The 12,736-nt window shown below is 36.0% G+C and overlaps 1 protein-coding gene across 1 annotated transcript in view; it reads left to right on the top strand.

Annotated features, from left to right (window-relative positions):
• Positions 1-11,871, top strand: part of CUNH8orf34 (chromosome unknown C8orf34 homolog) — a 315,486-nt gene extending 303,615 nt beyond the window's left edge. The window contains exons 13-14 of the mRNA XM_051197032.1: positions 9,447-9,503; positions 11,675-11,871. Of these exons, the coding sequence (XP_051052989.1) occupies positions 9,447-9,503; positions 11,675-11,718 (101 nt within the window). The 3' untranslated portion in view covers positions 11,719-11,871. The remainder of the gene's footprint in view (positions 1-9,446; positions 9,504-11,674) is intronic.
• The last annotated feature ends 865 nt before the right edge of the window (positions 11,872-12,736 follow it).

Genomic DNA, 12,736 nt, shown 5'->3' with positions numbered 1-12,736 from the left:
ACTGCTTCTTAGGAGACTAGTGCTAAAGGAACCAAATGAGGGAATCCAAAGTGGGTAGCAGGAACACTGGGTTAGCCTTTAAACAGAACTGAATTCATTGACTTAAGGGAAAGAGTGAACATTTTGAGAATAACTAATGGGATTATCAACTACATATAAAAATCTTACACAAATTGATGGCAATACAAATCCTATTATATATAAACGATAATATCAAGCCAGTAGTACATTACCAAATTAAAACTGAAAAATTAGTCAATGAAATCAGTTCTATTAAAAGGTTCAATTTATTTTAAATAGAAGGAAAAATATTAATCTAGAAAAGTTTGTAAAAATCCCTTCAGCAAACTACACAATGCAATATTGAAGCCTTCCCTGTTCACATCACGAGGGAGAAGAAAATTTGTACTGTAACTAGGAAAATATAAACCAATAGAGTACACACACACACACTCCTGTTGTAACATAGAGAAAAATCCAAGAAATACTTAGTATAAGATAATAGTAGTCCCATTCCTAGTCAACAGAGTGCTATTTATCAGTAAGGGTGGTAGCTAATGGGTATTTGTATTTTTATTTTTTATTACTTAAGTATACATTATTTTGTAGTTTTCTGTATCTGTATTACATTTCAGAATTCTGTAAATCAGATCTACAATGTTCTTGACTGTCTAGATAGTTTAAAACACTTTTGCCCTTTGCTTTTGAATATGGTTGACTTACTAAAATATATTGGTTTTTTTTTAAATTTATGTGTATATGTCTGCCTATGTGCATGACAGGTGACTACGGGTACCCACAGAGGACAACAACATTGATGCCATATTCAGAGCATACACAGTGGCACTGACTCTAGTTTCCTTCACATCTGAAATCTAACAGAAGCATGGTTCATCACACATCGATTGTCCCCAGCTGTGTAGTCATTTAAAATCAGATGCTGAGGTTTCACAAGGATGAAACTCTCCCCGCAACAACTTCTATAATTGCTTCACATATATATTTATTCTCCTCAGGGAGATGAAAATATCCTTGAGGACTGCTATCACATAGCACTTGTTCTTAACTTCCCCCAGCATCTTGGCTAGCAATATAACACCTAAGAACTATAAGCTATGTTTTTATAAATCTAATTGACTCTACAAAATTAGAAATCTTTTTTTTTTGAAGTACAGTAATACTTCTATCAGCCAATATATTAAATGGCCCCATTGTTATTTTCACATAGATTCAAGGAAAACAATGAGATTGAACTGGGTTAATTTGTCTAAACAAACTGCACTAATGTCTTTCAGCTGAGAGACAAACCAAATTAATATAAGCAACAAGGATTCAGTAGAGGGAATGCCTTGCTCTCCATCATTCATGACTGGCCTAATTATCAGCTAACATGCATGTCAGTAGAAGGATGGAGACCTCCCCTGTTATATAGACCATGAATCTGAGCTTTCTTGTAGACAGTTTGGAGGTGGGTATCAGTTACAAAAGATACACCTTGAGAGAAAATAGAATGTCCTGGCACCAGAAGCTGTCCTTGCTGATTTTCAGCTACTCTTCATTTCAGACCTGTGGCTTTAAAGTGAAGTGTTCCCTTGATATCTAAGTGTTTTTTTTTCATTTTTTTATTTTATGTGGCTGCCTTAAATCATTTGAAATGAGTTGAGGCTGCATGGGTGATCCAGGATGTGACTAGTTTGACACAAGTGTTTAGAAGCAGCACATTCTTAAACAGCAATAAGGTAAACCTATTCTGACATTGGGTAGAGTTTTCTTTGTGTGTTCACTGTGTAGTGTTGGCTGCTTTTGATGGGCTTTTTATGTATGCAACCAAAACTGTGGTGAGTTAATGTAACACATGGATGTCATATACCAAAAAAAGAAAAAAAAAAATGTCTACTTTAGCATACTTTCCCATTCTCTAACTTGTTCATTATTTTGGATTCTTTTTCTATATTGTTCCCTGAATCTTTGGAGGGGTTGATGTAGATGACCCTTTTACATCCACGAATACCAGTATAAGTCATTCTTGACATTTTGACCAGGTAACCCTATTGATAAAACTTTTATTAATCCTGTAGGAAGTTTCAAGGTCAATTTTCCTTTGTTTTCTTCTTTCCCTGCCCAAAGTGCCATGTCTTCATCAAGAGGGCCTTGTCATTAAGTTCTGGTGGGTAATTAAGAGCAATGGAAATAATATGCATTGATTAGAGGATCATTGAGGGCTCCCTGGCCAACAACTTGTAGAGAAGTATCCTGTATGTGATACTATAATTTTTTAAAAGGACTTGTGGGATTCCGAGAGAACTATTACTCCCCAGTAGGTTTTCTTATGGCTTTTCAAAATATCTTCATTGTTTGGGATCCTTCTTTGTCATAAACTCCTATCCTCTCACTTAAAACATCTCAACTCCATTATTAGGACTCTCCCATTCCAATTTCATGACACTCCCATTCTGTTTATTCACACATCACACCTAGGATTTACTGTCTAGAGTACATGAATAGATTTTTTTAAAAACTCAATTAAAACAACCCATTTCTTTTTAATTGGGACACAAAACTAAATAAAGTTCTAAAAAATAAAATAATAAAAAAATTAAAAGGTAATTAGCCAACAGGAAAATAAAAATTGAAATACTTTGATACTTCATTTTACCCTAGTCAAAATCACTACTATTAAGAAAACAAATGATGAAACATGATTATGAGGAATTAACTGTCACTATTAATTCTTGGTGTGAATATAAAGTGGTTTTGCCACTATGAAAATAAGTGTGAAAGCTCTTCAAAAAGCTAAGAACCTAACATAAATCCAGATATTTATGAGTGCAAAGATTTTTATAAAGAAGCCAAAATTATACAAAAGAAAAAAGAATATCTTCAACAAATGGTGCTGATGTAACTGGATGTGAGCATGTAGAAAACTGCAAATAGATCCATATCTATTGCCCTTCACAAAACTCAGGTCCAAGTGGATCAAAGACCTCGACATAAATCCAGTTACCCTGAACCTGATAGAAAGGAAAGTAGGAAATAGCCTTGACTGCATTAGCACAGGTGACAACTTCCTCTATAGAATGCCACTGAGACCAACAATTAATAAATGGGACTTCGTGAAACTGACAGTTTTCTGTAAGGGAAAAACACTGACAATGGGAGAAAATCTTCACCAACCTCAAGTCTGACAGAGGGGTGATTTCCAAAATATATAAAGAACTCAAGAGACTAGACATCAAAAGCCCAAATAATCCAATTCAAAATGGGGCACACACCTAAACAGAGAATTCTCAACAGAAGTATCTCAAATGGGTAAGATATGCTTCAAGAAATTTTCAACATCCTTATCCTCAAAACAGCTCTGAGAGTCATGCTACACCTGTTGAAATGGCTAAGATCAAAATCACTAATGACAGCTTATGCTGTAGAGAATGTGGAGTAAAGGGGACACTCTTCCATTGCTGGGGGGAGTGCAAATTTGTATAGCCACTTTGGAAATCAGTATGGCAATTTATCAGAAAATTGGGAATCAACCTACCTCAAGACCCAGCTATACCACTCTAGGGCATATACCAAAAGGATGCTCAATCATTCGGTAAGGATACTTGTCCAACTACATTTGTAACGTAGTTATTTGCAGTCACCAGAACCTGGAAGCAACTTAGATGCCCTTCAGCCAAAGAATGGATAATGAACATGTTGAGCATTATAAGGGCTATAAGACCTGCTCCAGTCCCTACCCAGGGTTCCAAAGGTGAAATGCTTCTCAGGAGCGAAGGGGTGGGGGGTAAGATCTTTCTATACTAACCTTACTCACAATCTGAGAATCATGCTTTTTATATCCTGTGCTTTTTATTGTCCTGTTTCTACTCTAATAATCCTGTCCTACTTCTCACTTCTCCATGATTCTTCTAGTTTCTTCTTCTATTCAAAAATCTTTTCTCCTACAGGAGCTTGAAGTGATAAAGAAATTTCTGTCATTAGTCAAAAGCACATTCCTGTAGCAAGCAATAAAGAGCTGAGCTGTTTACCATGGCAACACAAGGGCCCAAGGCCATAGGAGCAAAATTGTCACCAGACAAGGGAGGTCACAGTGCCCAATGACAACTTTAAGACACAGATCTAGTGTTAGCAGACTGTCAAGGGAAGAACTGGCATGCTTTTCTTAGTATCCTTGGTTGGACATCTGCACTTCTGAACTTGTACATAGCTGTGAACTTTCAAACTTATGGTCTGTTTACAAAAGGTCTTTAGTCTAGTTTGAACTGGCTCTGAAGTGAAAGTGAGCTAATTATGTGCAGTTAGCCTGAGCAAGAGAGCGAGGCAGGCTACTAAGAGTCCACCGTCTTTGTGGGAACAATAGATCTAGTTTTGAAGCATGTTCTAGCATGTATTCTATATATCAAAACTATATAACTAAATGAAAAGTCATCTTCTGGACCATCTACAGATATATGTGCCCAGTAAACAATTCACACACTGTAGTGCTGTGGGGAAATCCCCAAGCTGTAATGTAACAAAAGATCTCTTTACACAAGAATCTGCAATAGGGACGGCTGAATATATTCGGAAGGCAATATTCCTTATCGCCTTGCAGATAAGGTTGGGACATGCATCTCTGGTGACAATATTCCTCATTGCCTTGCTAAATGAGGTATGTCCTTTGAGAGATAAGCAATCTCTGATGGATTGACTCCTGAAGTATGCACTTAATTCTTACTGCATAATTCTGTGGTCCTTAGTAATAGTCCATTTACACACTTAGTTATACTCCATTTACACAGTGGAGTATTAACCAGCTGTTAAAAACAAACACATCATAAATTTGGTAAAAAAAAAAATCATCCTGAGTGAGGTAACCCAAACCCAGAAATACAAATATAGAATGTACTCACGTATAAGTCGATATTAGCTGTAAAGTAAATGACAACCATGACACAATCCACAGCCCTAGAGAGGCAAGATGACAAGGAGGGCCCAAAGGGGAATGCCTGGTTTCCCCTGGGAAGGGGAAATAGAAGAGACCTCCTAGGAAGACTTGGGGTTGGTGTAGATGGGAACATGAGGGATCTCGTTAGGGAGCGAATGGAGGGGAGAGTACTGGAAGAGATGTCAATATGGCTGACATATGGGGGCCAGATAGAAATTTAGTTCAAGAGAAATACCCACTAATCTACAAAGACGACCCCAGGTGAGACTATTAGCAACAGTGGATAGCATCCACCGTTAGAGGATGAGTTACCAATCTCCTGGAATCAGATTGGTAACTACCAACATTGTCATTAGAGAGCCTTTATCCAGGTACGGATGGAAACAGATGCAGAGATCCATAGTTAATCTCTGGGAATCCTGTTGAAGACAGGGAAGGATTGTATGAGCCAGGGAGATCAAGGGAACCCACAGAAACAATTAACCTGAACTCATAGGAGCTCACAGAGTCTTAACTGACAGCTACGGAGCCTGCATGAGATGGTTGTGTAGCTTGGTCTACTTGTGGAACTTCTAGTAATGGGAGCAGGACCTCTCTTTAATGCTTTGGCTGGCTCTTAGGAGTCTATTCTTCATACTGGGTTGCCTTGCTCAGTCTTAACACAAGGGGAGGGGTTTAGACTTACCTCAACTTGATATGCTATGCTTTGTTGACATCCATTGGCGGCCTGCCCCTTTCTGAACAGAAATAGAGAAGGAGTATATGGGGAGGGGGGAGCCAAGGGGAGGTGAGCATGAAAGAATGGGAGGAAAAGAAGGAGGAAAAACACTGGTCAGGATGTAAAAATAAATGAATAAATTTAATTCCATTCACCACAGCTAGGAAACAGAACCAGCCTAGATGTCCATCTGATGAATGGATAATGGAAATGTGGTTCATATACACAATAAAATTTTATTTAGCAGTAAATAAAAGTAAACTTCATAAGAAATAGAAGAAATAGATGAACTGAAAACAAAATACTGGCTAAATAGTTCAAGCCCAGAAAGACAAATATTCCATGTTCTTATTCATATGTATATATGAGCTATAAGTCCTTGGTGTGCTTAACTTGGAGTGGCTGCAGAAGCCGGAGAGATACAAACGTAGAAGAAACCTAAAAATAAAGCATAATGAATCTTTATTTTTGAAAGTCAACCAGTATTTTGATAGATGCTTAATTTAATAGAAGCTTAGTAAAACTCACACATAGCCTAACATAAAATAGATCCATGGTGTATATTTAACACTACAGCATTCCATTTCACCTTAAAAATCTTTGACATTTTAGGGCTTTTGGAATACGTGTGTGTGTATATATATATATATATGTATGTATGTATGTATGTATATACACATATATACACATATATACATATATACACACACACACACACACATATATATATATATATATAATTTAAAACGAGGAAGATGCTAGAAAACTGACACTTAATTAAATTTAAGTTGCTGTATGCTATATAAAATCTCCTTTAATCATGCCAGAATCTTAATGTGTATGGTGGCTTGAATAAGAATAGCATCCCTTGGCTTATATATTTGAATATTTAGTCTCCAGTTAGAGGAACAGTTTGGGAAGAATTAGAGGTGTGGCCTTGTCAGAGGATGTGTGTGACTAGGGTTGGCTTTGAGATTTCTAAAGCCCACATCATCTCATGACCTCTCTCCCTCCTCCACCTCCTGCTTCTCATTAAGATGCAAGCTCCCAGCTACTGCTCCAGTGCTAAGCCCGCCTGTTGCCATGTTTCCATCATAATGGTCATCGACTCTACTAACCTCTGGAACCTTAAGCCCCAGATTAAATATTTCCAATTCAAAGTTGCCTTGGTCATGGTGTCTTGTCACAGCACTAAAAAAGCAACCAAGACAATGTGTATTAGACTCTACCTCTTCAAGATTCTACAACCTCTGAAAACATGGCAACCCACCAGCTAGGGAATACAATATTCAATCACATGCACTAATGAAGGGAATTTCACATTCAAATCATAACAGAAGCTAAACAAAACTACGGTGTGAAAGAACTATGAATGTACATAGCATAAAGGGAAGAAACATTCCATGATGCACTGTGTAGCATAGGGAAAGCTTAGGAAAATAAGAAAACCAACAGAGAAGGGCACAGAGACACTAATACATTTGGGCAACAAATCTGGTTTTAATAGAAACTCCAACTTGACTTCATTATATTTATGCTGTGTTCCAAATTATTATCTATGAGCAAAGTCATCCAGAAAATTAAGGGAGGCATATATGATAAACATAAAAATTAGATATTTGACAGAATAAAATAAATATTACTTAGTAATTACATCAGGCATGTCTTCAGTCTCAATGTACGCTATTAAAAGTAGAACAGCTGTTCAAAACATGTTGCCAAAAATTCCTTCAAAATGACTTGTTTTGAAATGTTGACTAAATATCTCAGAACTGTATATCATCTTTAGTATAATTAAACATTGTTCAGACTGAAGACGTGGCTTTTCGTTGTATTGTGAGACATAAATTATATGTGATGTTCTCTTTCTTACTGCAACACAGGGAATTGTCAGTAATTAAAATGATTTTTTTAAGTTTTTAGCATTTTTATATAACTCGGTTGTTGTTTTTATCTATTTTAAAATTCCACTATGAAAATCTTAAGTCTTCATACTCCTATTTTACATTATAAATATTCGTTATTTGACAATTAACATGTCTAGAACATAAATTTAATGAGCCATTGAATGGTTACTTCTCAGTACCTTTAACAACTCAGGCTCTAAAGAGCACTTACAGCTAAAGCCTACAGTGTGAAAGATTTCTAAACCAGCAGTACCCATTATCCAGTTCTGATATAACTCCCATTTTCAGTCCAAATGTCTTTTACACCAAATTAAATAAAATCAAAAACTATAAAAATGCTACATACCCATTCTTAGTGAGACTCCAGCGATGTTTTGCTTATCGCCACCCTTTGCACATGAGGAAAAATGTTAACTTGCTTATGATTACGCATGTGAAGAGATTTGAACTATATTCTGGTGAAAATATAATCCATGCTTTTTCAGGTTCACTAATGAATTACGTGAAATGACAGAGCGTCAACGTTGTCTGCACTATAGTTGAAGCAGCCCTTGCCAATGCATGTGTAATAAAATTAACTTCTACTTTTCATACAGATATTTCTGCTGAGTATGTATGTGGGTGCACATATATGTACATGTATGCGTGTATATAAGGGTCTATGTGAGGAATTGCAAGGTTAACGTCTTTTGCAGTCACTGTCCACTTTATTTATTGATGCAGGGCTTCTCACTCCAATCCAGAATTCATGTATTCAGCAAATTTGTTTTTTTTAAAGCCAGCTTGCTCCAGGAATCTCCCTTCCTTGTGTCACAGACACTGAGGTAGGATTGTGGCTGAGCCATTGTGTCCATTTGTCATTTACATGGGAGCCGAGGATCCAAACTCTGACCCTCATTGTTTTACCTATTGACGTATCACCATAGCACTTAATAGAATTATTTACAAGTAATGCTCTGTGAAAAATATTTTTGAATAGTTTTGATGAATTTTAATTTAGTCCTTTTACTGTGGCGCTTCTAAGGAGTTTAACACACAGTTGGGCATTTTGATTCTTCAAAAAGCAGATACAGTATAATGCTGTCCAAATTCTTAGAGCAATGAACAAATTGGTGGGTAGATCATCTATATTAAACCTAGGACAAACATGCCTGGAGATGAGTAAGGTTAGAGTGTGTGTGTGTGTGTGTGTGTGTGTGTGTGTGTGTGTATGAGTGTGTGTAATTTTTTCCACTTTCTCTTTAAGACATGTGCATTTATCGTCTTTGATTTCCTTTTATCATCTGCTTTTCCTTCATTTCATCCCCCATACACATACCTTTTTTTTAAATAAAATAATCATGCCCATCATCCCAACAGGCACTACTTTGTTCTTCCTTTTGATATTAACTCAGTCTGCCCTTCTGCCTCCTGACGTCATTTAGTGAAATTTTATTGAGCATGCACTGTTATGTACCTTTTGGTACAAACATGGTGTGTGTGTTTATATACACTACCATGTAAATCTCCAGCTTCAGAGCAAAGACCTTTTGTACATAGGTAAGCAGTTGCTGCTCTGTCTAACTCACATTGAGCCTTAGAATTGTGACTGCAACATAGATGGGTGGGGGTCTTCCCAGTGTGCACATTTCTTCCAAGAATATGACCTAGGGAGGCATTTTCCTTTATACCTTTTTTAAAAAATGAACATAGTTTAAACCTGAAAGTGATTTGATTATGGAACGATAAGCTATACACTGCCAAATGGCTAACATGCAGCTATCATTCTGCACATACTCCAGGTGCAAGTTTGCTATTAATTGTGATTAGTTTTCTCAAGCGATAGGTGAAGCCAACAGAAAATTGTATTTTGGTCTAGATCCAGTGTATTACCTATGTTCTCTCAATCGTACAGGTTCCGCTGACCTTCCTTGTGTCCCATGCTCTTCTTGTCCTACCCTGATCTACTCTGGTATGTTTGCTCAGGGCACTTAATGCCAACAGCAGGTAAATGTGGTATTCTCTGCAACTGCTCATATCTCAGATTGTTTAAAATACACAATGCTCATGAGTAGTACATGTTTGTGTCAAGTACCTGGTATTATCTCTCTCCCCTCCCCTTCCCTCATCGCCTATATCTTCTCCCCTCTGCGACTCCCCCCTCCCCTTTCCCTTGCTTTTCTCTCCCTTGCCTTCCCTCTCGCTACCTCCATTCTCTGACCTTGGATGAACCAATAACGTCTGGAATCTGGATCTGGAATATAGATAGACACAAACTGAAAACATGTTTCCTAACTGTGCTGGACTCTATGATGCTATTGATTAGCTCCTGGAGTTCCAGCATCTCAGAATAGCAAACACTGCATCTATGAAGCTATCCATACATACAAGATTCCATACATACCAGATTGTAAAAGAAGAAAACAAAATTCAAAAATATCTTCTTTCCATATATCTCAGAGAGAAGCAAATCAGTTGTGTTGGGATCCATTGAGTCACAAAATATCAAAACTAGGAATTTTGGAGTATTCTACCCCTCTCCTCACCCATGGATAACCTCTTCTCTCAATACCAATTAACATGTGGCCACCCACATGTGGACCCTAGAAAAGGGAGTTCTCTGTCTCCAAATCATTGCTCATTTGGTTTTGTTCTGCCCTAGCCATCCGTTGTCCTATGAATTCCATATTAGGAAATCACTTGAAGAAAATCTTTTCAATGCATTTTTATATAGCTGTCATAATAGTATGTTCATCTCCATATGTTTTCAATAAAACATGAAAATGTTATACTATAAAACATGGAAATGTTTTTATACTGGATGTGAAAGCATATAAAAGTAGAACAATCTAGTTTCCAACAACAGACATTAATTTTAAAATTATACACTTTATATACTAGAGAACTGTGATTCATTAGGAAGCATCAGATATATATTAACTGAACATATTCATACATATACACACATATATAAACACACATACACACTCTGATTCTTTTGATTTTTATTGCAATTTGCCCCCCAATATTTTTATTAAAAAAGACTAAGGAATAAGAAAGAATATTAAATGTAAACTAATTTTTGTCATGTATAAGATCCAGGCACATATGCAATAAATTCATATTTATTGAATATAAATTAGATGGTCATAAACTAAAATGTCATTGATGGATTGTATTTTTGTAGTATAATTATTTTTGTTTCTCCATATTTCCTTAAAGAATAGATATAATATAAATTATAAAAATCCTTAAAACCTTTTGTTTAAAAATGTGGTTTAAAAATCCTGTCTTTCAGAGCTATCCAATAAGACACATTAGTAACTGGCCAACAGCTTTATATCTAAAAAAAAAAAATCTGTCTTTTTTTGCTCTAAGCTCTGATCTCTACTATGTGATTATGTCTATTTCTGGTCATTCATATTTAACAAATAGATTTGGAAACACACAGGAAAATAGCACACCATAGTTGTGGTGGCATAGCAAGTATAGTTTACCAACAAGGAACTTAAGTGGAACCAGGCATGGGAAGAACATGCAGTGGGCAGTCATCTTCCCAAGATTCTGACTATTAAGCATTGTTAGGATAAGCGCATGCACCTGACAATTTTAATCAACAATCTAGAGAGAGTTATATTTAAGGGTGATAGGGATTAGTTCACCAAATGAGTTAGCTGGGGTTGATTGGAGTAAAGAATTAATTCTGGATAAAGAAGTCCCCTCTTCCTGTTTCCTCCCATCTTTCCCTCCTTTGTTCCTTCTCTCTCATTGAATAAATATTGATTGAGCAATCTACTGTATGCAAAGTATTCTTCCAAGCCCTTGAACAGGGTGGATATTGATAATCTTCAAAAATATTTGTAGTTTAGTTAGTGAGCCAGAAATATTAGATATAACTACAACATGAAGCAGAAAAATACAAAAATAACATTCTGATTAGGATTTCATGAAGATACCAAAACTCTAAGTACCATTAATAAAACATTGCTAATATAGGTAAGATCAGTGTATGCCAAGATCATTGGCATGGTAAAAGTTTGTACAGGAGAAGTAAGCACTGAAGCCCCAAACTCTCCTTTTCATCTTCAGCCCTCTCGCTGCAGTGTTGAACGCATTTTCTTTTCTTTCTTTTCTCTTCTACAGGTCTGTCTGTGAAACATGCAAAGGACATTTCAAGTGGTCCTTAAGGAGACTGTAGCTGACTTACTCCTTACATATGGTCCCAGTTTGATGTACTGTATGCAATCTCTAAACAAATGTTATTTTTCTAAAATAAACAATAAACAAGCTCTCATGTAATAAGGGTCTGTATCTGTCTATAGTCAGAGAACAGTATTTCAGGCAAAGTGGTGGAGTAGTCATGGAATTTGATACCTTTTGATCTGGTCAATATCGTGGGTTTAGTTATTAAAATTAATGTTTAATATATTAAATATTGCCTGACTCAAATACTTAAAATTTTCTGAATCTTCGCAAAGGTTTTCTACCTCTATTTTTATAGTAGCATTTCATCTTTTGGATTGATAAACATTACACTTGCCTACATTTGCTGAGATACAGCTTCAGTCCTAGTTAGCAGTTAACTGTGTGGCATTAAAATGCAGATGGAAACTCTGCAACTGTTAGAAATGTTCTCCTCACCTCTGCCCTGACAGGGTTATATTCTATTAAAACATGACTGTTACTAGAACAAAACAGAACAATGAATCATGAAATGTACAACCTCTAAGCACTTATATGGAAACTCACTCAGCAGTTATGCAATTATTGAGCTCCAGTGAGATTATTCATTTTAAATCTGATGCTTGCTTACTTTTACAATATGCTACATGTTGATTATAAATGACTAGATATCAGTCAATCTATTGACTATATCTGCTATCTTTTGTTTGTCTTAATGAAAAATTTTGGTGGACTTTAATGAGTTAAGACTGAATTATAAAATTCTTTGTATATCTATGAAAGAAACAATTGCTAAAGGTTGCTAAAGCCTCGAAAATAGCTAAGAAATAAGCAAGCAATTTCCAACTTCTGAATTAAGTCATGTTCATAAATATAAATAATAAAATCATAACTGACATAATAAATTTTCTTACATTATTGTTTTTTGTATGATGAAACTAATTTTAGTAAGAACTATTTTTATAGATGGAAATAAATTAAAGGTTCACTATTAATTGCTGTTCATGGGTGTGAAAAAAATAA

The sequence above is a fragment of the Phodopus roborovskii genome, unplaced genomic scaffold (genome assembly GCF_943737965.1).
Source record: "Phodopus roborovskii unplaced genomic scaffold, PHOROB, whole genome shotgun sequence".
NCBI classification, from domain to species: domain Eukaryota; kingdom Metazoa; phylum Chordata; class Mammalia; order Rodentia; family Cricetidae; genus Phodopus; species Phodopus roborovskii.
Note: the sequence above shows the minus strand (reverse complement) of the source record. Positions and strands in the feature narration are given on the sequence as shown.